The sequence below is a fragment of the Ovis canadensis genome, chromosome 7, assembly GCF_042477335.2.
Source record: "Ovis canadensis isolate MfBH-ARS-UI-01 breed Bighorn chromosome 7, ARS-UI_OviCan_v2, whole genome shotgun sequence".
In the NCBI taxonomy this organism is placed as follows: Eukaryota; Metazoa; Chordata; class Mammalia; order Artiodactyla; family Bovidae; genus Ovis; species Ovis canadensis.
Window position 1 is genome coordinate 26,492,990 of NC_091251.1, and position 24,745 is coordinate 26,517,734.

At 54.1% G+C, this 24,745-nt stretch overlaps 2 protein-coding genes across 4 annotated transcripts in view; one reads left to right on the forward strand and one right to left on the reverse strand.

The window, feature by feature from the left end:
- Positions 1 to 23,766, forward strand: part of SMAD3 (SMAD family member 3) — a 127,281-nt gene extending 103,515 nt beyond the window's left edge. For all 3 annotated transcript variants that reach the window (XM_069595467.1, XM_069595468.1, XM_069595469.1), the window contains 5 exons: positions 1,537 to 1,587; positions 11,902 to 12,114; positions 14,215 to 14,352; positions 16,854 to 16,998; positions 19,415 to 23,766. In XM_069595467.1, coding sequence (XP_069451568.1) covers positions 1,537 to 1,587; positions 11,902 to 12,114; positions 14,215 to 14,352; positions 16,854 to 16,998; positions 19,415 to 19,538 — 671 coding nt within the window. In that variant the 3' untranslated portion in view covers positions 19,539 to 23,766. The remainder of the gene's footprint in view (positions 1 to 1,536; positions 1,588 to 11,901; positions 12,115 to 14,214; positions 14,353 to 16,853; positions 16,999 to 19,414) is intronic.
- The window catches only part of AAGAB (alpha and gamma adaptin binding protein), an 84,808-nt gene continuing 76,141 nt past the window's right edge, over positions 16,079 to 24,745 (reverse strand). Inside the window, exons 11-12 of the transcript XR_011258069.1 lie at positions 23,903 to 24,122; positions 16,079 to 17,455 (exon numbers count right to left, since the gene is read on the reverse strand). The gene's annotated coding sequence lies outside the window, so the exon portion shown is untranslated. The remainder of the gene's footprint in view (positions 17,456 to 23,902; positions 24,123 to 24,745) is intronic.

A 24,745-nucleotide genomic window follows, 5' to 3' on the forward strand; every position in this document is an offset into this window, starting at 1 on the left:
TCCTTTCTCTGTCCTCCCTTCCTCGTCTCCTCCCATAGTGTACCTGTAGGACCCTGTTGTGGACATGAATGCTTATTGAATATCAGCCCTGGGCTTTGTGGACCCCAGCCAGCCCGTGGGTGGGTGGGGTCTCCTGTTTATTCTCTGCTCTTCACTCAAACCAGTCCAGTTGCTCATGGGCTTGACTTCCCTGCCAGCAGACGGGAGGAGCATCTCAGTTGGGGCCCAAGGCTCTCCCTGTCCAGCCCTGTGTCTCCCCAGATATGTGTGCATGACTGTTTAGGCCAGAGAGAAGGTCCCACTTCCTGGGTCTCCATGACTTGGACCAGCCTGGAACAGGAGACCAACGCTTACTAAGCACCTCCTGTGTACAAGCCGTGGTGGAGGCATATTTGTGTGCACCATTCCGCTTCATTTCTACGCATCACGCAGTAGATGGTGTCATCCCCATTTTATACCTGAGGGGAAAAAAATCAAAGCTCAAAGTGTTTGAACCACTTTGCCAAAGACCTGTGGCTACGTGGTGCCATGTCCAGATACCATGGAAGATTTGAAAGCTGTGCTTTTTCTGTGACTTTTCCACATGCCCCAGAAGGCTGGGTGCGAGGGGTGAGACAGAAACCCATGGTTCCCCCTTGGGCCTCAGGGAGGTCGCAGCTGAGTTAAGGGGCAGGAGCAGACCCCCGCTCACAGCTCAAGGCAGCCTAAGCTGAAGGCCCAGTGGTGAGGACTGGAGATTTCAGGGAGTAGATCCGGGTGCAAAGGACTGTCAGTCAGTAAACAAACAACTCTCTGGAGCTGGAGCCCCATTGGTGCAGGGACGATGGAGGGACCAGCCCTGTGTTGCTTTTTGGAAAAGCGATAGCTTGGTTTTCTGAAGGCTGATGCTGTGTGCTCCCTCCCCACCCACCCACAGGGAGTAATGAGTAAAGATAACAGAGTAGGAAGAATTGGGTAGTTGGGACTTCTTCCCATGTGTAGCATCATGTTTTACATAAAATGTCAGTCTGGTTGCTGAGTTGTGGGGTGTCTGAGGCAGCTTGGTGAGTTTCCTGAAACCTGGGAATGCCTGCATTGGTATTTGCAGACCCTGAGCTCTGAGAGCAGAGAGGGGTCTGGGCGGCTGCAAGCTTCACTTTCGCTGCTGGGGGCCTGGATCAGCTGGGGAGAGGGTTTTCCCTGCTCCTTTTGTCCCTCTGCGGGGCTCAGTTAACAGGGCGTGTCAGTGTGGGATCTGTGTGTGCAGGCTGGGACCGCAGCAGCCGCATGCTGCAGGCTTGGTTAGATGCATCAAACCGTCTAGTTGTGGAAGAGACTCCGAGGTCATCCTCTCATCTATTGGTTGCACAGATAAAGAAGCTGGGACCTGGGGAAGGGAGCGCACAGGCAAGGAGATAGGAGGTTCGGCCTTCTCCTGGGCCGTGGAGGCTCAGCCCAGGGTTTTCTCCCCGCCCCACTGTGATGTACACATCCTGTCATCTGGCTCCCAGGCCAACAGTCTTTTCTGAAGTCTCACAGCAGTGTCTTACCTCGCAGGTTCTCCAAACCTCTCCCCGAATCCGATGTCCCCAGCACACAATAACCTGGGTAAGTAGCTCCTTATCTGTATGATTTGAACCCCCTTTAGCTGTAGCCCTGGCTGGTGCTTGGTGTGGGAAGGAGGCCCTGAAGGTGAGGCTCCCCCCGCCCCCCACCATCCGCCCAGCACAGCCCATCAGGTTTCTGCTTACATAGCTCCTGGGGTCACCCACAGGATGGGAAGCCTGAGAAGAGCGGTGGCAGGAAAAGCAGCTGTGGGCCAGGCGTGTGTTTCCCCGGGGAGGCGGTTAGGCATTAGTGAAGGAAAATCCCCTGAACCTTGTGCTGTAGAAATACAAGGGTCTGTGGTTGGCCAGCATCCGTGTGTGGTTTGATGCAAAGCCATGGGCACCGCTGCAGACTACAGCCCCCAGCTTTCGGGGACTTGTTTTAGATACACTTACTTGGATTTCATCTGAGCACCTCATCTGACAGTGATGTCATTTTTATTTAAAAGAGTACCATATAAGGAATTAAAAAAAAAATACAAAGTTACCCATAATCCCTCCACCCTAACACAAATGTGTCTGTTTTATCTTGGTCCTCTGATGTCTTTGGATCAAGCACATATATTTGTGCTTTGCCTTTGAGATAATACTTCATATTCAGTTCTCTCCTCTATCTTCTGTTATTTTGTAAACACAGTTCCATGCTTAGATGTCTCATTGATCATCTTGCATTATCTCATGATGTTTTGGAGCGGCTGGGCCATCATTTCCACAACCTTCCCTCAGATGTTTGATTTCTGGGAGATTTGCTTTTCTAATCCAGGAGCATCTTTTGGCTTCAGCGTGGGGCCTGCCAGAGGGCTCAGAACAAATGAAATATTTGTTCAGTTCTCATTTAGGGGGATTTTTTTTTTCTGAGTTGGTCTGGTAGCTTTAGAAAAATGTGAGTTTGGTTTTGTTCTGGCCTGTATTGCTGGGACTTGACTTGTGGCTCAGGGAAAGGAGGAACTAATATCCAGACTTGGTGAATCAGAGTGGATTGGCCTGGCTTCTGTTCCCAGTTGTTCCCAGTCCTTGACTGATAGCATCAGATGAAGAGTCATCTTAAAAACCCTTTAATACAGGCTGACAAGTGGGCAGTGTGAAATGTGACTGGGGGGTCTGTTTTAGCATCTTTGGGAACATACACCATGGTATTATTTTACAATGTGAAAGGACTGATGGAGTTATTAAACATAAACGCTGAAGGCTGGAAGCTTACGTTAACCTGAAGGCCGTGACTGTGAACTTCACTCTGCGGTTTCCGCTTTGGAGGATGACCCCTCTGACCCCACCACGGCAGCCCTTTCAGTCTACAGACATGAGCTGCTGCTTGACCTGGCAACCCCACTGCCTGACTTTGTGGTTCGGACTGAAAGTTGTCCTGGGTGGGTGCTCGCTCTGCATTCCCCTTGAGATTGTGTAGACCAGGATGACAGCGTGTCCTTGAACTTGGCCCCAAGGCAGAGTGCCCGACTGGCACGATCCTCCCAGCCTGCAGCCCTATCCCTCAGCCTCTTGTCTGAGGGTCAGGAATTCTGAGGCTATCTCTTCCAAATGAAGGAACAGCCTCCAAGCCCGGTGGACAGAGAGGGGTGCCCCTCTGCTGGGAAGATGTGGATGGGGGCACGAGTCAGCCGACGAGTCACGAAGGACTCATGGTGAGACTCGGGTGTGGACAGGCCCGGCTTCCTTTCTGCTTCACGAGCCCTGAACCCCCGCCTTCGCCCACTCAAAACCATCGATAGGACCCTGCAGTCTCATCGCCTTGGCATCAGGGCTGGATGGAGAGGAGAGGATGGTGATGATAATGGCTAGCATTTCTTGAGAACTCGCTGTTTACTGAGCGTTGGTCAGAGCACTTCATGCGTGTTAGCTGAATCTTTGTGACAACTAAATACAGTGGTGTTGCTCTAATGTTTCATTCTGTGGAACAGGAAGCCAAGGAACAGACTGGTTAATGTATTTGTCCCATTCACACAGCTGGGAAATGGGGACCTCAGGCCTTGGGGATCCAGAGGTTGTGCCCCTACATGCAGCAGGACCCTGCCTTGCTCGGTCAGCTGGACCAGCTCTCCCCTTTCTCACTCAGTAGAACTCGGCTCAGGGAGGGAACAAGTGTCAGATTGAGGGTCCTGGTGTCCCATGTTGCCCCTGGCGGGGATCCCTGCCTGCTTGCCTGTCTCTTCCTCACTCAGCCATTTGCCAGCACTTCCTGCTTGGTGTCTGTATGCCGGCCCAGGTAGGGGAATTCAAAGAGGAGCCCCAGACCCTGACATCAAAGTGTTGTTGGCCTTGTTGGGGTAAATAAGCAGGACTGTAAATAACCTCTTATATAGAACAAGAGGTAGGTGCAGATGAAATACCCTGAGGGCTTAAAGGAGGGAATGGTGGCATTCCAGTGGGGACATCATGCCGGGTGGTCAGTGTCTTCTCTGTATTTACTCATTCATTCACTGAGTTCCTGGTACATACCGATGCTGGGGGTCCAGAGCTGAAGACCCTTAAACGTTCGCTGTCTGGTGGAGTGGCTGGCGGTGTCTGTCTCCGGTGATGTACTGTGCCCAGCACACACAGGACAGGGGAACTGTATGTGCCAGGCAGGACCAGCCACCACACAGCCACCACCCCTGCATTCCTCTTTCATAGCCGCATATCCCAAACCACAGCATGCTGGTGGGGAGACCTCAGAGGTGTGGTGGCCTGTGTGAGCTGGACCTTGAGGACAGGCAGAATTGGAAGGCAGGGCTCTGCCGATGCAAGGACTGGCATGCAAGGGCATCTGGGGATGGCTGGCAGCGTGGTGGGTTGGCTTGTGGGAGGCACAGTGGAGATGAGGCTGAGGGGGCTGGCAGGGCTGAGAAAAGAGCGCAGAAGGCCACACTTCTGTAGCCCCGTCTTGCCTACAGGATAAGGCAAGACTGTGGGTTTCGAGTTTGGGGCGCATATCTGATGGTGGCTTCATAATGATTAATCTGGCCACTATGTGAAATTTAAATTTTAGGAGAAATTGCTGGGGCTACCATCCCTGCCCCACCCCTCCCAAAAAACCCACTTAGGAAGCTGTAGCACTGGAGGAGGCTGAGATGAACGCTTTAGAGATACGCAGTGGAACAGGTGAAGGCATCTGCGAGCACCATGGGCCTGAATCAGCAGCATTTATTGACCAGCTTTAGCTGGGAAGACCCGGCGGCTTCCGTGTCACTGCGGCCGGACCCCAGGAGATGGGGGATGGGGTTTGGCATGGAGGGTGACGGGGAGGCGCCTCTGCTCACCTGAGTCCAGGAAGCAGCGGGACAGTCAGGAGAGAGGCCTCGGCTGGAGGCGCAGCTTCAGAGCCATTAGCACGTGTGATAGCCTTGCCCATAGTGGGGCCAGAGACATGGTTTTGTCATCAGGTGAGTTTGGAAAGCCTGTCCCATGCTCGCTCGGGCCCCCAGGGCACTCGCAGCATAAATGCAGCATAAAGCCTCTGAGAGTCCTGCAGAAAGGAGGCCTGGCTGGTCCAGCGTTCCTCCCAGGGACTTGGCCACTGTCGAAACAGTTCTTTCTTAGGATCCCGTGGACCATTCTATAGACCTCACCTGGGAAACACTGACAAAGGTTTGGCTGAAGTCCTGGGAGTGGATGGAGAGGGAGCCCCAAGGATGGACTCACGAGACATGCCTCGGGAAGAGGCTCGGGGATCAGGTGGAGGATGGGGCCCAACAGTCAGAGGGGAGAGAGGTGCTGAGGGCAGGGGGTAGGCAGGTTCTGTGGAGATGCCAAATGAGGCGTAAGAAGAGAGCTCCTCGGGGGTTCAAGGGCATCCTTTGGAGAGCAGGTGTGGGGAGGAGAGGGGCTCCAGTCCTCGGCAGTGGGTTGCAGACAGATAAAGGCGGGGCTGGGGCAGCACACAGCCACCACCCCTGCATTTCTCTTTCACGGCCACACGTCCCAAACCGCAGCATGCTGACGGGCACACGGAGAGTTCCAGAGACATCTGGGCATCTCAGGACACCTACTAGTTCTCATAAAGAAGTTATTATACAAAAAGAAAGCAGGCATAGGACGTCTGGCTACTTCTTCATTTCTTTCCTGCTCCAGGCAAAAGATTGAGCCTCTGGCCACAGTGAAGCCACTTGGGGTGCCTCATGGGGGAGCCCCAGGAGTGACTGAGAGCCAGCTCAGCCTCTGGCCAGTGGCAGGCTCTGGGGAGATCCCAGGGCTTTGTTGTGCGGGGAAGGGATGTGAGCAGGTGAGGTTCCTGTTATTACACATTGTGTTGCATGAGTCACCTGGAATTTCCTAAGGATTCAGGTCAAGGATTGGGGCAAATGCATGGGGGTTGGGGGGAGGTGGAGAGAGATAGCGAGCCAGATCCTGCCTGTGAGTAAGTTGTTCTTTGCTTTAGAGTGAGACATTTCTGGAGAGGCTTTGACTGGGGGAAGTGAGGTACCAGGGGGTGTCCAAGGGCAGGAACTGAGCTGGAGTTGAAGGAGGTGATGGTTTCCCAGAGGGCCCTGGATTGAGGCTGCCTTCTTCTCCTGCTGGGAGAAGGGGCCCTGGTGGCCAAGGTCACGGGAAGACCCCTGATCCCTCAAGAGAGGGCAGGGGACCCCCCTTACAGCCCAAACCTGATCCCAGGTGTCTTTTCCAAGGCCTTGTTGAGCTCTCGTCTTTCATAAGCTCGGGATACCACAGGCGAACGTCTTCATGGCAGGAAGTCAATTGCTGGCTGGACCGTCAGACTCCCGGGCGTCCGTCCAGCTCTGAGACTTTCCGTTGTTCTTGGTCTCAGTAGACTGGTCCTAGGTTGATAGAGCAGGGGTCCTTTCTGGGTAAAAGTGGGCTTGTTGCCTAATCCTTCACGAGACCAGTTGGAATTGGTGCCCAGCTGCTGGGATGACTGTCCTGGGCCGGCTGGGACCTGACCTTTAGGTAGGCAGGTGGCTCAGACACCAGAGGTGAGAATGTTTTCACAGCCACCTGAGCTGGGCCATGAAGGTCGTGTCCCAGCAGATGAGGGGGACGAGCAGTTCAGGCAGTAGGAAGGTAGATGGGGCCTAGGCTGTGGAGTCTCCTTCCACAGGGCCCAGACGGAGGCGGGCGCTGGTGCTCTGACCTTCAGCTCCGCTGCTTCGGCACGCCCGATCCTCACCCACTCCCTGCGCTTGACGTATAGCGGAAAGCTAATTGCTCCACTCGGGCCTCCCCCCTTTCCTTTCCCGGATTTGGATCTCTTGCACGTGTTTTTAATAGGCATCCCTTAATCCAAGTGTAGCCTTCTGGGTTTTATTCTGTTTTCTTTCCCTTAAACAAAACAGAAAGTCCATGCCAGCTTGGAATTGGGCTCAGAACCAGAGCCAGCCAGTGTGTTAGGCTGGCAGGGGGCCAGTTGAGAATTAAGTGCCCCCTGCCCCTCGAGGAATCTGGCCCTCACCACAGCGGGGGGGGGGGGGGGGGGCGGGCGGGAGGGCTGAGAGCGGCTGGAGCGGGAGGTTCCTGCGTCTCCAGCACCTCTGCCACAGGAAGAGGGATTAGCACAAACTCAGCAGTCTGACTGGGAGCAGAGCTGTGTGGAGGGAAGGCCTTGGGCGCACGCCGTCAGCTGCCACACCAGGTGTGCGGAGCCCTTGGCCTGGGGAAGCGAAACCGCTTTCCTTGGGGCAGGTCACCCTGCCCTGTCCTCCCGGAGGAGCCTGTGAGCCGCTATGTTCAGAGTTTTTACCCCCAGAAGCAGCCTTATGTAATTGCTTCTGCATTTATTGCGACCCTCTTGAATCCAGGGTGGGTTGGCTGACTGTATTGACTGTTGTAGGGGAGAAGTGGCCCCACTGAAGAGTTCTTTTAAGATTTAGTGCCCAGGACAAACTTTATTTACCCTACAGTTCAGTTCAGTCATTCAGTCGTGTCCGGCTCTTTGCGACCCCATGAATCACAGCACGCCAGGCCTCCCTGTCCATCACCATCTCTTGGAGTTAACTTAAACCCATGTCCATCGAGTCGGTGATGCCATCCAGCCATCGCATCCTCTGTCGTCCCCTTTTCCTCCTGCCCCCAATCCCTCCCAGCATCAGAGTCTTTTCCAGTGAGTCAACCCTTCACATGAGGTGGCCAAAGTACTGGAGTTTCAGCTTCAGCATCATTCCTTCCAAAGAAATCCCCGGGCTGATCTCCTTCAGAATGGACTGGTTGGATCTCCTTGCAGTCCAAGGGACTCTCAAGAGTCTTCTCCAACACCACAGTTCAAAAGCATCAATTCTTTGGGGCTCAGCTTTCTTCACAGTCCAACTCTCACATCCATACATGACCACTGGAAAAACCATAGCCTTGACTAAACAGATCTTTGTTGGCAAAGTAATGTCTCTGCTTTTCAATATGCTGTCTAGGTTGGTCATAACTTTTCTTCCAAGGAGTTAAGTGTCCTTTAATTTCATGGCGGCAGTCACCATCAGCAGTGATTTTGGAGCCAAAAAAGATAAAGTCTGACACTGTTTCCACTGTTTCCCCATCTATTTCCCATGAAGTGTTGGGACTAGATGCCATGATCTTCGTTTTCTGAATGTTAAGCTTTAAGCCAACTTTCTCTCCTCTTTCACTTTCATCAAGAGGCTTTTTAGTTCCTCTTCACTTCCTGCCATAAGGGTGGTGTCATCTGCATATCTGAGGTTATTTACATTTTTCCCCAGCAATCTCGATTCCAGCTTGTGCTTCTTCCAGTCCAGTGTTTCTCATGATGTACTCTGCATGTAAGTTAAATAAGCAGGGTAACAATATACAGCCTTGATGTACCCCTTTTCCTATTTGGAACCAGTCTGTTGTTCCATGTCCAGTTCTAACTGTTGCTTCCTGACCTGCATACAGGTTTCTCAAGAGGCAGGCTACAGAACTGGTAAGAATTTTCTTTTTGCCAACCAGAGCCAGGTCACATGTCATGCCCCCTTTTTGCCTTGTCTGTTAGGGAGCTCAGAGCCAACCTGAGTGCTCTTTTAGTAGCTGTCTAATTTGATGGTTAGCCTGTTTATAGTCTTCTCTATCCCAGGGTCCTGACTTGGTCTTGTTCTGAACCAGGGTGTGGATAAGTCCTTTAGTTGGAAAAGAAATGAGGGCAGATATGCAGTTTGAAAATAAAGTGCCATTCAAGGCAGAGCCCCGGAGGGGGCGTACTCAGGCATGCAGCTCCCCTGGCGTAAGTGCCTGCAGGAAGCCCTGAGCGATGATGGGAGGGGAGAGGTGAAAGGCGGGGCTTACTGGCAGCTGTTAGGAGACCACAGTAAGTGCACGGCTGGGGTGCTGCTTCTGAACGTGGGTCAGCTTGTCCAGACAGCACTCTCTGAAATGGCAGCCTTCAGACTTGGCCTTGGCCTGGCGGCTCCACTCCCCAAACCACCATCTGCTTAATTATGTGTCAGGCTCCTGCAGCCTGTGTTTGCCACAGCACTCTGTAGTGCGCATCCGCGAGTTGCAGGGATGTTTAGATAAGGGCTCAGATCTGCTTGGGAGAGCCTCTGGGCGAGGACCCCAGGGTCAGAATCTCTCTGTTTCTGAGACACCTCAAAGCCTACACATCACCAGAATGGCGTTCTGGCCCCGTGTTACCCAGCAGGCGGCCTGCTGACTTCCCTTCTTTTGACAAGTGGGCGGGGTCAGGACTTAGTGTGCCTGGACTAAGCCCAGGGGGTGTTGGACTTGGCTTTATCACTTGAGGACGAGGACGCTGTTCTGTATTTGGCTAGGGAGGCCAAGGCCAGCCCAGATCAGTCACGGCTGCCTCTTCAGGGTGACCCGTGACCTTCACAGTCTGCTCTCAGTGGCTTCCAGTACACTGCAGTCACTGTTCAGACTGGGCCACTGAGGCCAGAGAGGGACGTCATGTCCCTGAGTTTGCGCAGCAAAGTCAGCAGAGCCTGCCTCTGGGATGCGGGGCCCGCAGCCCTTCCCCAGTACCTTCTAGATCTGACACGCTGCCGGGCCACTTTGAAGGCTTGGAGTGCACTTTGATTTCTTAGGTGGTGGTGGTTGTTTTTCTTAAGATTTCCAAAGCAACATAGCTCACATTTTAGTGATCACATTGTTTAGAATATAACTTATCTCATCGGAATGTCAAACATCGAGAAACGCCAGAGCCAGATGTGGCTGACATGGCTCAGTCCAGCCTACAGGGTACTGGCCGCGGGCTGTGGTCGCTCCGGCCCCCATCATACCCCCTTCACCATTAAGTAGCCTGGACACCCTGCCTTCCCTCCTCTTCCCTTGCTTCACCCTGGCAGGAGAAGGAGGGGCAAGGACACTTTGCCCCCTTTGGTTGGAGGTCAGGCCAAGAACAGGATGTTCTCAAGTCTGAACAACTGAAATTATTCTAATTGCTGTTGACACCATTTATTGAGTGTCTGATGCGTGCCCTGCTCTCCACTTGAATTCTCTCAGTCCATCCAAAAACAGTGCCGGGTGAGAAAGAAGATTCTCCACTCGGGTGGCCAGGGGGAGATGTGGACACTGAAACTCCGAGCTAAACCGCTTTGCTCACCAGTGCGCAGCTGGTCTGTGTCTGGCTTGAAGCTTGGGCTCCATGACCTGGTCAAACATTTAGGGCAGTGGCTGTCATCTGGGGGCTATGTTGCCCCCTGGAAGACCTCTCTCAATGTCTGAAGGCCCTTCTGACTGTCACAGCTGGGAGGGCAAGATGGATGTGGTCTGCTGGCATCTAGAGGCCGAGGGTGCCACACACATCCTGGAGCCCCCAGAACCCTCTCTCCCCAAGCCCAGAGTTACCCGGCCCCAAATCTCCATAGTGCTGAGGTGGAGAAACCTGATCTAGATGTCCTCACCCTCCGGCTGACTCTTCCTGGGTGTGGCAAGGGCAAGGTTGTCACCTGCCTGCAGCTCTTCCTGTGTGTGCTGATCTTCTTTTCACCCTTAGATGGGATCATGGACATTGACCCTGGAAGGAGGTCAGGGCCACTTTGCCCGGCAGGGAGACCTGGCCCCACCTGGAACTGCTGCTGGGTTTTTCTCTCCTGGGCTTTACATACTGTCAGCAGCTTGGGGAGCTGAGCAGAGGTTCTCGTGGGCTCTGGGAAGTTGCCTGGTGGGCAGTCAGCAGGGGTCGTGGGCCAGGGCTGAGACTTGGTCCAGTGAGCCCTCCTGGACTCTCTCACCAGCTCCCCAGAGATGCACCATGAATGACCGTCCATGTGTATGTATACATGTATTAATAAGAGCCACGGTGAGTGACCCGCGATGGAGCATCGAGAGCAGCAAGCTCCCTGACTGTCCAGCACATGGGATTCGAGGGGGCAGAGTGCAGGATGTGGTTCCGGGAGCAGTGCATGGCTGGAAGGGGTGACTGGGGTGCAGAGGGGGCGGCATGGGGCCATGCCAGCGGGCAGGCACTGGTGCAAATGAGGAATGATGAGGGCCTGGCCCCTGGCCAGGAGGTCGGACCCTGACATGAGCAATGAAGGAGAGACAGGCGGGAGGGAGGGCACCTGGGCAGGTGTGGAGCCTGGAACAGCTGCAGGTGGCACGAGTCACAGGAAAGGCGGTGTGGGGTCACGTGAGGGGAAACCTATTTCCAGAGTGCCTACCACTTCTGAGAACCACCCCCTAACAGGATGGCAGTTTGCTCTAAGGTGCCCTTGACTGAGACACAGGCTAGCAACTGGGATAAATTCAGTTTCTCTTAGGTGTGTGTCTCAGCCGCCCTGATGGATGGCATCTGGATACGTGTGGAGCATAGCTTCCGTAATCAATGGCAGGGACCCGGCTCAGCCGCAGACAGCACCTGGTGCCTGTGTGGTTGCAACTGCTGAACACGGATGGACACCCGGGGTCGCACCAGCCTCGTCTTCTGGCCATTTCACAGGCCTGGACGCTACCGCGAGAAGGGCTAGGAGTTGGCCCATGATCAGGCAGAACCAGAAGCTGCAGGCCCTTTTAGGGGGCAGAGACCAGCACGGGTTACTATGGGGACCTTGAAAGAAAGGCAGGTGGCGGGACCAGACTGCCCTGGACACCCCTGGCCTGTCAGGTGCATCTGCCCAGGTGTCTGTTGGTCCCAGGGCCTTTCAGATTTGGCCTGGCACCTCCTTGAAGATGGCTTTGACCTAAGGCCAGGCGGGGCAGGGCCTTTATGAGCTCAAGCTAAACAATGCCAAGGCCGGCGGAATGCGTCTCCCAAAACCTAAGGGTTCTGCCCCCCAGATCCTGCGAGTTTTGCACAGGAACAGGGTGGGGAGATCATAATGCCTCTGAGAGGTGAGGAAACAGTCTTCCAGGGCATCCAGGGGACCCCACCCAGGAGCCCAGAGCCCGGAAGGACTCCCTGACCCAGCAGCCTGGCCTGTCTCCCCAGACCTGCAGCCTGTCACCTACTGCGAGCCGGCCTTCTGGTGCTCCATCTCCTACTACGAGCTCAACCAGCGCGTCGGGGAGACATTCCACGCCTCCCAGCCGTCCATGACGGTGGATGGCTTCACCGACCCCTCCAACTCGGAGCGCTTCTGCCTGGGGCTGCTCTCCAACGTCAACCGGAACGCGGCTGTGGAGCTGACGCGGAGGCATATCGGTAAGGGGCGGCCGCGATACCCCAGCCCACCCCAGCCCCCGCGGGGACCCACCGGCCGCCACTGTGCCGCGCCCCCCTCACCTGCCCCTCAGGCTCTGTCCCCTTGTTTAGGGTAAGACAGGTAGAATCCAGGTTGCAGCTGTGCCATTCTCTTAATAAAAATACCCTTAAAGTACGGAGCGCAGACCGGTAGATAGACTGTCTCGGAGGAGTGATCTTTCATTTGTTTATTTCATATATAGTTGTCCTAGGAACTTAGAAAAGGTGAAAAGACGGGAGGTATTGCCCACTCCAGGATTCTTGGGCTTCCCTTGTGGCTCAGCTGGTAAAGAATCCGCCTGCAATGCGGGAAACCTGGGTTCGATCCCTGGGTTGGGAAGATCCCCTGGAGAAGGGAAAGGCTACTCACTCCAGTATTCTGGCCTAGAGAATTCCATGGACTGTATAGTCCATGGGGTCGCAAAGAGTCGGACGCGACTGAGCAACTTTCCCTTTCTTTCACTTTCATTGCCTGCAGCTGGGACAGCACTGCTGCTAACACTGTATTCTGAGCCCCAGCCCGTGGTGAAAGATCACTTAGTATAGGGAAGGTGAAGCCTTGATATGTGTCCCTCAGTTTGTTCATAAAATTATCATGCTGAGGATGTTCACAACTTTGTGATCCAGGGTCACCTGGAAGGGTTGTAGAGATGGTGTAGAGAGGGTGGGTATTCTCAGACATTGTTCAGTGCATCCACAGTGGCCGAGGGGCTCTAGAGCAAACTCAAGAGCTGAGCAGGGCAGCAGGGGTCCGGGCCCATGTGAACCAGAGCACCTCTGCTCTTGCTTGTATCGTGGGCCTTCACAGAAGACCTCGTGTAGAGAGAGGGTTTTCCAGGTAAGAGTTGGAAAGCCATGGGCCTGCAGCAGTGGGATCACTTTCCAGGGAGGGGCAGAGGGCGCACAGCAAGTGTGTGACACAGAGACCTCCGCCCCAAGCCCGTACCCTTCCCAGACAGCCTCCCACTTGTTTTAAAAAGACCTGCAGTGGTATACACAGAGGTTTGTTTATTCACTTCATACTTCTCTGTATCTAAAAATAGTATTTTAAAAGTTACCCAAACAAACATTTTTGTTCTTTGGATCTTGTCTTCCCACCTCCACCTCTGCCTCCTGCTCTTGACTGACGTAATACTGGGCACCCCCTCCCCGGGTCTGCCGGCACCCTGGGGTCTTCGAGACGCCAAGTCCTGTAGCACCGAGCCAGGCAGAGCAGGGGAGTGGGGGCAGGGGACAGCCGTGGGACGAGGTGGCAGGCCTGTAACCGATCACCTGCTTTCCATCCCACTCCACGTCAAGTGAAATCTGGCTCCATTTCCCAGCCCTCAGGGCCTCTCCCCGCCTGGAGTGGGAACAGAGGCCTTCCAGGCAGAAGAGTACATCCCCTGGCCGAGGATTGCTGAGGATTGTTGGAGGGTTTATGTAACCGCTTGAATTGCAGGGCCAGTTTAAAAATAATTTCTGTCCATCTGGAGTGGATTTAAGAGATGAAGGAACACGAAATGATGTAGACCTATGGAATGATTTAGAAAAACGCATCGAGAGGAGAAAGGTACAGGGGGTGGCGTTAATTAAGCCATGCCTGCAGTGAAGGGCTCCTGGGGTGTCTGCTGCCTGAGCAGCTCTGCAGGTTGACTACATGAGGTTCCAACTACATGAATGTTGGAAGGGGAAGGGACCTAATAGTAGCAGCAACAGCTATTGCTCACCAGGCACCCGTGAGGTAGGTATTATCATCATCTCCATCTTGCAGATGAAGAAAGGCTGAGGCTGAGTAACTGGCTGGGGCCTGTGGCAGATCACTGGTGGAGGCTACCATTAAGACTTACCTGTGCTCTTTCCTCTCATTGTCTGCCTCCCTAGTTTAGCAGCCCAGCATCACCCAGCACCTCCTGGTGGGATTAGGCCTGGACTCAGGTCCCGTTTGCCTGGTGATGCTGCTGGAGAACCAGCCGCCTGGAACACTGACTGCAGCTCTGCCTCCTGTGGTTGCTGCGGCGGGCGCCAGGACCACTGTGTGGGGGCCAGAGAGCTGGTCCAGGCTAACCTGAATCTCTCTAGGGCGGGGCGTGCGGCTGTACTACATCGGAGGGGAGGTCTTCGCAGAATGCCTCAGTGACAGCGCCATCTTTGTGCAGTCTCCCAACTGTAACCAGCGCTATGGCTGGCACCCAGCCACCGTCTGCAAGATTCCACCAGGTACCACCACCTACACACCCACCCCTTCCCTGTGGACCTCTCCTCTGCGGCGCATGCCTGGGATGCCGGAAAGCTTTCTTCTTCCTTCTCTCCTCATTGGTGTTTGCACTGACAATCTGGAGATGCTTCACTTGGGTTTTCTCTGTGCCGTGCTGTCTTACTGTGACCTCCTGGAACCTCCGCAGAACAGACGCAGCATCTGACAGGTCTACCTTTGATCTGTGGGTACCTGTTTCCTGCCTGTGTGCACAGATGCTGAGGTAGTATGCTTGTTTGCGTCCTTCTTCCCTTCCTCCTTCCTTCCTACAGCCATGCTGGGAGCTGCAGGGGGATGGGAGGGTACAGGAAGCCCTGCTGCTGCCCTCTCAGTGTACCCATCAGCTGAGTGTACAAGGCAAAGACTCAAATGTGCTTAATACAAGGGAGGGTGGTGCTAAGCACAAAGCAAGCAGCACAGGTCACATGCTGTGGGACCCAAGGGGAGAAGCATTTACCTGTTAGGATGGTTCAGAGGCGGCTTCATGGAGGGTAAGGCATTTGAGCTTGCAAGGAGCCATGGGCCTGCACCAGTGTGGAAGGGGTAGGCACAGGGTGATGGGGGCAGGGGCTGAGGACATTCCAGGCAGAGGGGATGATGTGGGCAAAGGCCTAGGGGTGAAGGAGGGCAAGGCACGTGTGGACTGCACTCTGGCTGTGCTGGAGGCTGTTTAAGACAGTTGGGGATATGTTTAGAAAATAGGATGGGACTGGGCCATGGAAGGACACGAGATCACGTTTACTCAAGGGGACTGTTGAGGGTTTTCTGAGTAGGACTACATACTCCACGGGGTGGAGGACTCACCTGGCTCACCTCAGAGGGTGGTGTGGACAGGGCCAGCTCTGGGTAGAAGACCAGGCAAGAGGCTGATCTTACCTAGAACCTTGCATAGAAAGCCGAGGCAGAAAGCCCCGAGGCCCCCTCCTCCCGGGACATGCAGCCGCAGAGCATGGACTGCGCCCGGCAGGTGGATTGTGTGGCTCAGGCCATTGCCTCCGGCACGAGTGCGGCATGTCTTCCTGCCTGCCAAGAGGCAGATGATGGTGGTGCGGCGGGTCATGGGCAAGGTCAGTTGAAGAATGCAGTTTGAGACGCTAGTGGTGCTGTTCCCAGGTTGTGCGGTTGCGTTTACAGAGCACATGTCTATCTTGGGGCTCACTTGGTCCTCTCCAGTTACTCTAGCCTTCCGGGCAAGGAGGCATGTTGAAATAAGCTCAGAGAGGTTAAGTCACCTGCACAGGACACACAGCTAGTAAGTGGCCGAGCCAGGATGAGCCTAGGGCTGTGTGCCCCTCTGCTGCTCGCTGGACAGGGGCTGGAGCCCACTGTGGGCCCTGCGCCGCCTCCTGTCCCCTCAGAGAAGACAAGGAGAGGAAGCCCAGCTGCACTTTTGGCTTTCTGCCCACCCCTTGGCCCTCCCAGCCTCTCTGGTTCGGGCAGAGCCGGCTGTGGTGCTGGCTGTTAGTCCTTGGAATGTCGGAGCTGGGGGCTCCTGAGGCCAGCCTCTCCTTTCATAAGGGAGATATGGGCTTAGAAGAGAAAGGGACCAGCCCAGAGTCAAACAGCCAGCCGAGGGGCCCAGTCATTTTTGGCCCGCTAGTGACTGTCACCTCAGCTCACCTTTGGGGCATTTCCGGCGTGTGCTTTTGTCTTTTATTTTTCTGGTTGACACATTCCTGGCACTTGGGCTGTAGGACTTCAAAGAGGAGATTTATTGTACGCTTCACGTATGCCTGTCTCTGGTTGTACTGCTAGGAGAGTTAGGCACACACCTTCACTTTCCTGTGAATGTCACCCTAACCCAGCCTTGTGCCCAGATCTCGTGCTACCCCTGGTCCCAGCAGAGGTGGATTCATTGGAGAACCCTGGGTGGAAGGTGCCCAGGACCCTCTGCTGAACTTCCTGTTAGCATGGCAGGCTGGGCAGCCTCTCAGCTGCCCTGTCTGGCGCCCCCTCCATCAAAGGGCACGGGCTTCTGCTCCCCAGGTGGCTGACCATGCCCCACGCCAAGGGCACCTTCAGGTCACAGCCTTGTCTCTCTGTTCCTTGGAGTCCTGCCTGGCTGCTTCACCCAGGGCAGAGCCCCCCTGACTATCTCCCTCAGCCTTCCCCCACTCTGGGAACTAGAACTTACGGACCAGGATTGAGCACCCCCTCCAGCTGTGTTGGCTGCATCTCCCTATTGAAGTGGCATTGGCTTCAGGGTGGAAAGGCGGCTGAGCGTGGAGTCTGGTCTGGGGGATGCCCTGGGGGGTGGCTTTAGCCAGGAGGGGAGCTCAGGCCGTGCTCGGTCTTTGTCCCTGTGAGCTCTGCATCTGTCCCGTTGGCAGGATGCAACCTGAAGATCTTCAACAACCAGGAGTCTGGTCTGGGGGATGACCTGTGGGGTGGCTTTAGCCAGGAGGGGAGCTCAGGCCGTGCACGGTCTTTGTCCCTGTGAGCTCTGTGTCTGTCCCGTTGGCAGGGTGCAACCTGAAGATCTTCAACAACCAGGAGTTCGCCGCCCTCTTGGCTCAGTCCGTCAACCAGGGCTTCGAGGCCGTGTACCAGCTGACCCGCATGTGCACCATCCGCATGAGCTTCGTCAAAGGCTGGGGAGCCGAGTACAGGTGGGTGCTGGGGCGCCTGTCCTAGGGCCGCAGGGGCCTCAGGGGGCTCAGAACAGCCGAGCGGGGCTCCTCAGAGATGAGCTAGGCTGGCCCTCTCCCCGAAGAGCAAAGGGACCGGGGATCAGCGCGGGGCGGAGTCCCATTAGACGAGGAAGAGCCAAGCGCCGCCTGCCCAGCGTTTCAGTTTCTCAGGCACTGGAAGCGCCTCATCCTCACAACCCTGGGTGGGGATGTTGGTATCATCACCGTCGTACAGATGAGGGAACGAAGGCCCAGGGAGGGAAACTGACTTGCCTGTTGCATCATTGGTGGAAACGCTGAGCCTCCAATGGTGGCATTCTCCTCATTTCTTTTGGGCAGATGGTTTCAGGACGACCCTCTCCAAGGAGTTAAGTCTCCCTCTCAGGGTTCCTTCCCTCCTCTGTGGCTCCTTCTCTGACCTGGTAATCCTGAGGATCTAGGATTTTAAAACCGAGAAAGCAGGGAAGAGAGGAGATGCCAGCAGTCAAAGGAACAATATTTATTTGCTTAGAAATGCCTTTCTTTCAGAATTTCATGTACTGGTTTAAATGCAGCCCTGGTCAGGGGTGTCCTTGCTCTGCTCTGTCGAAGCTCTCAGACCGCTCGGGTGTGGGCCCAGAGCTGCCCATTCCTTTTCTTCCCACACCTGCACAGGAGCTGCCTCGAGAGGCACGTCTGTGCGCCCAGCCCCCACTCCACGGCAGAGGCAGGGGCACCCACACGCCAACCCGAGCCAGCACCTCGCAAGTCATTCCCCCTTCTCTTCATTTTTCCAGATGTTTGGAATCCATCTTGTTTTGCAGTCATTCTGCACCCGGGCCAAACCCATTTCAGTGTTGGCTCTGGGCCACCATTTATAATGGAATCCAGATGAGCGCGACTTATGGAAAGTCAGATTCTCACTGGAGGGTTTCGGTCCGTAAAACCCTCGTCTGTCACTGACCGTACTCTAGCTGCTGCTCTCCGAGTCTGCCCCACAGCGCTGGGGAGCGGAGCCCTCGGTCGCGGGGTCTCTCTCAAACGGGGGAGGTGTGACGACTTGGGCGGTCCGAGTGGTCGGCCTTCAGGCGGATAACAGCCTGCGATTAGCCCAGGCCCACGGCCCAGCCCGAGGGACGTTTTAGCTCACCTCTTAGCCTTGGCTGGAATCATTTAGGCAACAAGAAAGGTTAGAAAACTAGTCTTGTTTTTTGTTGGGGAAGGGAAATATTTAAAGATGGACCCAGTGGGGAAAGAGTCAGAAGGAGAGACACACAGACCTCCCAACACTCAGACTGCCGTCTTGAGGGTCGCACGCAGGCACCCGGGTCAGGCAGGCGCCCCGGGGCCGAGTCTGCAAGCCCGTTTCTAACGTTCCGCTCAGACGATGTGCAGGCCAGGCGAGGAGGGTGGTGCCCTGGGGTTGGCGGCTCTCAACCTGGCACGGCACGCGGCCCTCCAGCTTCAAGTGCTGGGGGAAGAGGCCCTTTGTTGGCCAGAGCCTTTCCCTGGGGCCACTGTGTCACCGCGCAGGACACGCTGCCAGCACAGCCAGGCCTGTGCGGCCCACCACGTCACTGCCGCCTGGCAGCCCTGTGGAGCAGCCTGACTGGCGGCGCGGCCCCTTCCCAGAACAGTCTCGCCCTCCTCTGCCTCCTGGGCCAAGGAGAGGAAGGTTTCATCCCTTCCTGTGAGGTGGCCGAGAGCCGGGCCTGGGGCCCGGGCCTCTCACCTCCAGCTGGCACCCGCGCCTCCGGCCTCAGCAGATAGCCTTTTGCTCAGCGGAGGCCTTTGGGAGCTCGCCTTCGAGCTGCGTCATCAACCAGCCTGAATTTAGACAGAGGGCTTTGGGGAAAAGAAACGTGTGGTGTGCCTTAGTTTTTTTCCAGTAATTGTTCCATGGCTCGCTCTGCTCGTAAGATTTTCCAAAATAAGGCCATAGATGGGAATTATATCAGCACATTGGGGACCGACGGCATGCGGACTCTGTCGGCACTTTGTTAAAAAACACCCCTCAACTAGACAGACGCCCGTCACTGTGGCCTGCCAGGGCTGGAGGCAGGGGAGCTGTGGGTGCCTACTTAGGACAGGAGGCTGGGAAGACCTTTGCTCTGGCTGGAGGTTCTCCATCAGGGGCCCCTCACGGCAACCGGTGGGCCTCTGGGGCACCCTGGTATTTGCCTTACATGTTTCTCTTTAAGGGGGCCACCTCCTTTCCCTTCCTGTGTGGAGGAGTTTGGCAGGCAGTTTCAGCAAGTTGGTGGCACCTTCTCCAGGACAGGGTCTGGCAGGGCAGGCTCTCTCTCTGGCTCTGGGAGGACTGACACCAAATCAGAAGCCACTCCGACACATCTGTGAGCTTGCTGCTGGATCTTCTAAATGGCCCCCACCCACCCTTTTCTCAAATGTCTTGCAGGAGACAAACTGTGACCAGCACCCCCTGCTGGATTGAGCTGCACCTGAACGGACCTTTGCAGTGGCTTGACAAGGTCCTCACCCAGATGGGTTCCCCTAGCATCCGCTGCTCCAGCGTGTCTTAGGGACACTGCGAGGGAAGAGGGAGGGGAGGGAGGGTGGATCTGCGGAAGAGGGCCATGTAGGAGGTGGAGAAATCAGAACTCAACTCACTGGTGTCAAAGAAGAAATTTTTCTCCCTCAACTAAAGTGGCATCAGCCTGTTTTCCAAAACTCGAAAGCAAACCCAGAGGTGGATTTCTAAGAACAGCTGTCTGCTTAACACGTTGGCCCTTCGGCCCCGCTATGAAGGGTAAGAAATGGCTTCTGCTCTGGCGGCGTGAGCAGACAGGTAGTGTTTCACCACCTGCCGCTCCCCTGGTCCCCTTCTTTCTTAAAGACAGCAAACTGAGACGTCACTGCCCAACAGGAATTGGCCCCCTGGTTAGGACTGGAGTGTGGACTTCGCCTTGGGTGCTCTGGGCAGGGAGAAACCTGCAAGGGTCTGAGCACACCACGGGCCCAGCCGTCCCCTTCCACTGAATATTCCCAAACCCCAGTAGGAGCAGACCGTGTTACCTGGGCGCTGGATTGACTTGCGGTGGGAAAGGGGCTCGTCTGTCTCCACCTCTCTGAGCCTACTGATGGTGTCCACAATCGAGCACGTAGGGACCGGTGGCAAGAGGTGGTAAGACACCTCTTCTTTAAAACTGATCTTAAATTTGCCCTCATTTTCAGCAGTTGGCAGGATCTGTTGAGGCTCAGCGCATATGCGGCATACAGTTTGTATCATCCTGTTAATCTCACAAGAGATCCGAATCACAGTGTTCCCAGGAGGTAGCTGTCCATGAGGTGTGCGAGGGTGTCCGGTCACCTGTAAGAGCTCGCTCCGCTTTCTCATGCATTTGGTTATATTGGTTGGTATAGTCAGTTGCGTTAATTAAGTGAACTGTATCGTATGTTCTTTTAAACATTTGATTAAAAAAAAAAACCACCCCGGTTGACACTGACTGGGAAACCAGAGTGGGACCCAGCAACTTCTCTCCCAAAGTGAAGCTTTTTCTAGGTTTTGTTAAGACACCTGCCAGTACTTTTGGAAGCTGAAATTGACAGAAGCAAATTCATCAAGAGGAAAAGATCTCAGGCCGACAAAGACAAATAAAAGGGCTATTAAAAAAATTATCTTTACACCTTTGAAAACTGCAGAATTGGTGCGAAGAGGTCTGTCATCTTTCCCCTGAGGTATGAGATTCTCTAGCTCACGGCAGAGGCCCGTCAGTGACAACTCTAGCAGTTAGAATGTGTAGTAAGTATTGCTCTTCGTGGCAATTAGTGAGGAAACTGCTACAGATTATTTCAACTGGAAAAAAAAGAGCCCCCTTATACTGACCTTTTGCAGAATACAGCAGATGGAATTGTCACTTGCAATTGGTACTTTATTCTTTGCTGCTGTTTTTTATATGAAATGACTTATCCCATATTTTTTGCATGGTTTTCTACCAGGAAAAATAAAGGGATTTCCTATGGAAGTCCTGTATTATTCCAGGTGAAGGGAAGAAAGTTGTATACTTTTGGCAGGTATAAACCTCAAATGTGATGACATTTGTGATGCTGTGTGGAGACGCTGGATGCTTCCTGGTGCCTTGCTCGCAGGACCCTAGGCCTCAGAAGCTCCAGCCCCAAAGTCCAGGTAGGAGGGCTGCTCACCATGCCTCCAGAGGACACAGGAGCAGACAGGAGCGCCTTGCCAGACCTGGACTACACACAGGGCTGCAGAGTCCAGAGACACCACACAGCCCCTCACTCCACCTGAGGCCAGATGCTGTGGGTCTGAAGTTTCTGCCTGGTGTGAAATGATCGTGGACTGCTTCTTACAGATACAAGAAATCGTCTGAACCTCCTGGATGTGTGTTTCTGCTCCCGGTCAGCTCTGAGACCGGTGGTATGGCTTCTAACTTCAGTTCGGCCTTGGCTGGAGCCGTCGCAGTGCCCCCACTAAAAGCCACGGGGAGCAGTCTCCAGGGGCCCGTGATCTCCTGTGAGCACTTCCTGCGGCACACAGCTGTCCTCCAGGTACAGCCCAATTTGGGTGATCTGGTTGGTCACGTCTGGCCGCATCTGGATGGCGTCTTAGAACCCACAATGCTGAAAGCTAAAGAATCCTTCTAGGAGGCATGGAGTTTTGTGTTTTTTTCCCAAAAGCTACTTCCTTGGCCTTTTTTCTTTATAACTAGACTGCTGAAGGAGGATGGGTGAGGAAGAAGTGGGGAAGACCACGTTCAGCACCCTTCAAAAGAAAATTTGGTTGTACCTAGAGGTTAGGATCTGGTTTCATTCCCATCATAGAGGCTGCGTAAGTGGCTTTGAGGCATGTGTAATATTAGTGTCCTACAAGTCATAAAAAGTAGTTTTAAAACCCTATTGCATAAAGGCATCTATACATTGAAAGACAGGACAGGTGAAGGGGCAGGAGGAGGGCAGTTCTCGGGGGTGATGGCAGCTGCTGGAGAGTGCTTTTGGTGTCACTGTCCGGGCTCCCTGCCAGGCCACCTTCACCTTGCGGCTTGTGGCGATGCTGACCCGGGTGTAGCTACAGCGCAGGGGCCCTAGACCCTGGCCTCGGCACCTCCCCCGGGAGCCAGCTTCTGTTCCCTTTCCTCTCCTCCCACACCCTCCCCACTCCTAACTTTATTTAGTACTGGGAGCCTTCCAGCGCAAGTAGGTAGCCGCCCTGGCAGTTCGGGTTACAGGCCTGTGCTGGCACGTCATCTCTGCTGGCCACCTTCCTGGCAGGCTGCAGACCTGACATTTTGAGACAAACTCAGAGTCAGGAGCGGGGACTTTGACTCTTAGGAGGAACAGACAGGAGGGCAAGGCTGCTGGCAGACTTTTCCATTGTCCTTATGTTGTCTGTGAGGTTTTTTTTTTTTAATCGTCCCTGGTGATTATTTTTTTAAATCATTGTTAACGTATTGGAATGGGCTGTAGCACATATCTTGTGCTTCAGTTTGTTTTTCTCCATCTCCCTCTGGCTTCCTGGAGTTTGGACATATTCCAGAGCTAAATGCTTTTACTCAAACCGCAGAAAAAAGTTTTCTTGAAGTAATGTGTGCATGTCATGCACTTGGGGAGAAGGCAGAGATCTGATTTCATTTGCAGCCCCAAGCTGCCATTGCTGAGGCTCTGAGGACCTCTGCGGGGCCAGAGCTCCCATCAGGCCACGCTCTGCAGTCTGTAAGAGGAGGGAGGGACAGGAATTGGCATGCTGCTCCTACGACTGTTTATCAAGGGGGTTACCAGTGGCTAGAGGGCGCATGTTTGGTTCTGAACCCTGTATCTCACTGTGACTTCAGGTGGCATTGTTTGGAGTTTTCTCCCTAATCTACATCTTTGCTAGAAGAAAACCTCAACATAGTCGTGTCACTTTGGTGTGGTATAGGTGTTCCCTTCCAGAACCTTCCTTCAAGTAACAGTCTTGGAGGAGTATCAGCCACTTCTCGAGTGGGTAGGAAAGCAGAAAAATGTATGGATCAAAACTGAAGAGGCATCTCTGATGGGAGAGTCGGGAGATGACTTGCTATACAAGCAACCTTTCAGAAACACGGCTATCACAAAGAAAAACTCATGTATTGTGTAAACTGGATTGAGAAATTCTCTCAAGTGATCCTGTAAATTTTTTTTTTTTTTAATGCTGAAGTAATGTACACTCGAGCATTCTGGTGTTTTTATATTTATGTAATAATTTCTTAAAACCAAGACAGATAACTATTTAATTTTGGAAGAAAGTTGGAAACGGCTCTCCTCCCGAGAACAGTGGCTTGGGAAGAGACGGGCCACAGTGCCTCTGGGCTTGGCCCCCAGAGCCACCAACCCAGGCTGGCTCCCTGTGTGGCAGCATGTGAACACAGGCAGCTAGCTCAGGCAAACACAGGCCCGTCCACAGGGGCCTCTGAACCCAGCCCCTCTCCCTTCCCAGGGGCGAGAACTCTACAGAGGGCTGGAGCCACCTGCCCCCAAGAAGCCTTCATTCACCTTCAGTGCTGCTGTTGCAACTAGGCTGTCCTGGGCGGGACTCCTGCTTGGGTGGGGAAGAGAATGGAGGATGCTGATTACCTTCCCTTCTCAGCCAGCCTGACCTTTTAATACCTTTGTAAAAAGCATGTATGTATTTATAGTGTTTTAGATTTTTCTAACTTTTGTATCTTAAGAGCTGAGCACCTGTTTAAGCATTGTACCCCTATTGTTAAATGTGTCCTCTCTCCCCTCTCTTCCTCCTGTAAGTGCCCTTCTAATAAAACTTTTCATTGAAAAGCACCTGGGCTGGAAGTGTACACTCATTCTCGCTGCCATGTCTGGCTGGAGAGTTTAAAGGGCCTGGGGCCTTCAGGGAAGAGAGTCTCTGAGCCTAGGTGCGCCAGGTCCCATTCTGCCACTGCCCACATTCACTCACCGAGGGCAGCGTGCAGTGAGGGCGGGGGCTTCCGGCTCCGGCACATCTCCCAGCGGTGCTGCCTCCAGGCTGTCAGTCTCTGCTCACTTCCACTGTGTCTGAAAGCCGCTGGCCAGTGACTGCAGGTCACCAGATTAGTCTCACCGCAGGCGTGGAGGTAAGTTTCAGACTCCTAAAGAAGGCGGTTTCTGCCAACTTTCCAGCTCTGGTGACTTAGCTCCTGTGGAAATTCATTTTAAATTTCAAACCCCCAAGGAGAAAGAGACTTCGAAATGGCTCCCCTGGCTAAGTCGTACATTGACCTGAGATGATGTGGATTAAGAAAAAGGATGATTAGAATGAGCAAACCATCTGGGGAAAGCAGAAGAGAGCTGGAATCATTCTCCAGCTGGGTCACTTCCTTCTAAGGACGTCACCAGAGTCCAAGTACTCGCTATCCCAGGAGGGAGGCGGACTTCACAGGAACGGCACCTGTGAGTCTGTAGGTCTGCCCTCCATGAATGATCACATTCCTACCTTCATTGTTATCTGGCCAGTTCCAGCCTCCTACCCGTAAATAACTTTCCTCAAGGTTTTATCTAGTCGATTTCTCAGCAAATGTCTCTCAGATCCATTCCTCTAACCAGCCTGTCCCTGAGCTCCACAACTTTAACTCCAGACGCCTGTTAAACATGAGCCAGACAACACCCCAACTGAATCATCGTCCACCTTGCCCAAGCAAACTCCCTTTCCTGAGCAAACCTCCTTTCCTGACTCCCAGTGTTTATTGGAGCCTCACCTCCAGGCCTCCTCCCCACACCCAAGTCGTGAGCGTTTCTTTTCCTTGCTCCCCACGTACCTCTA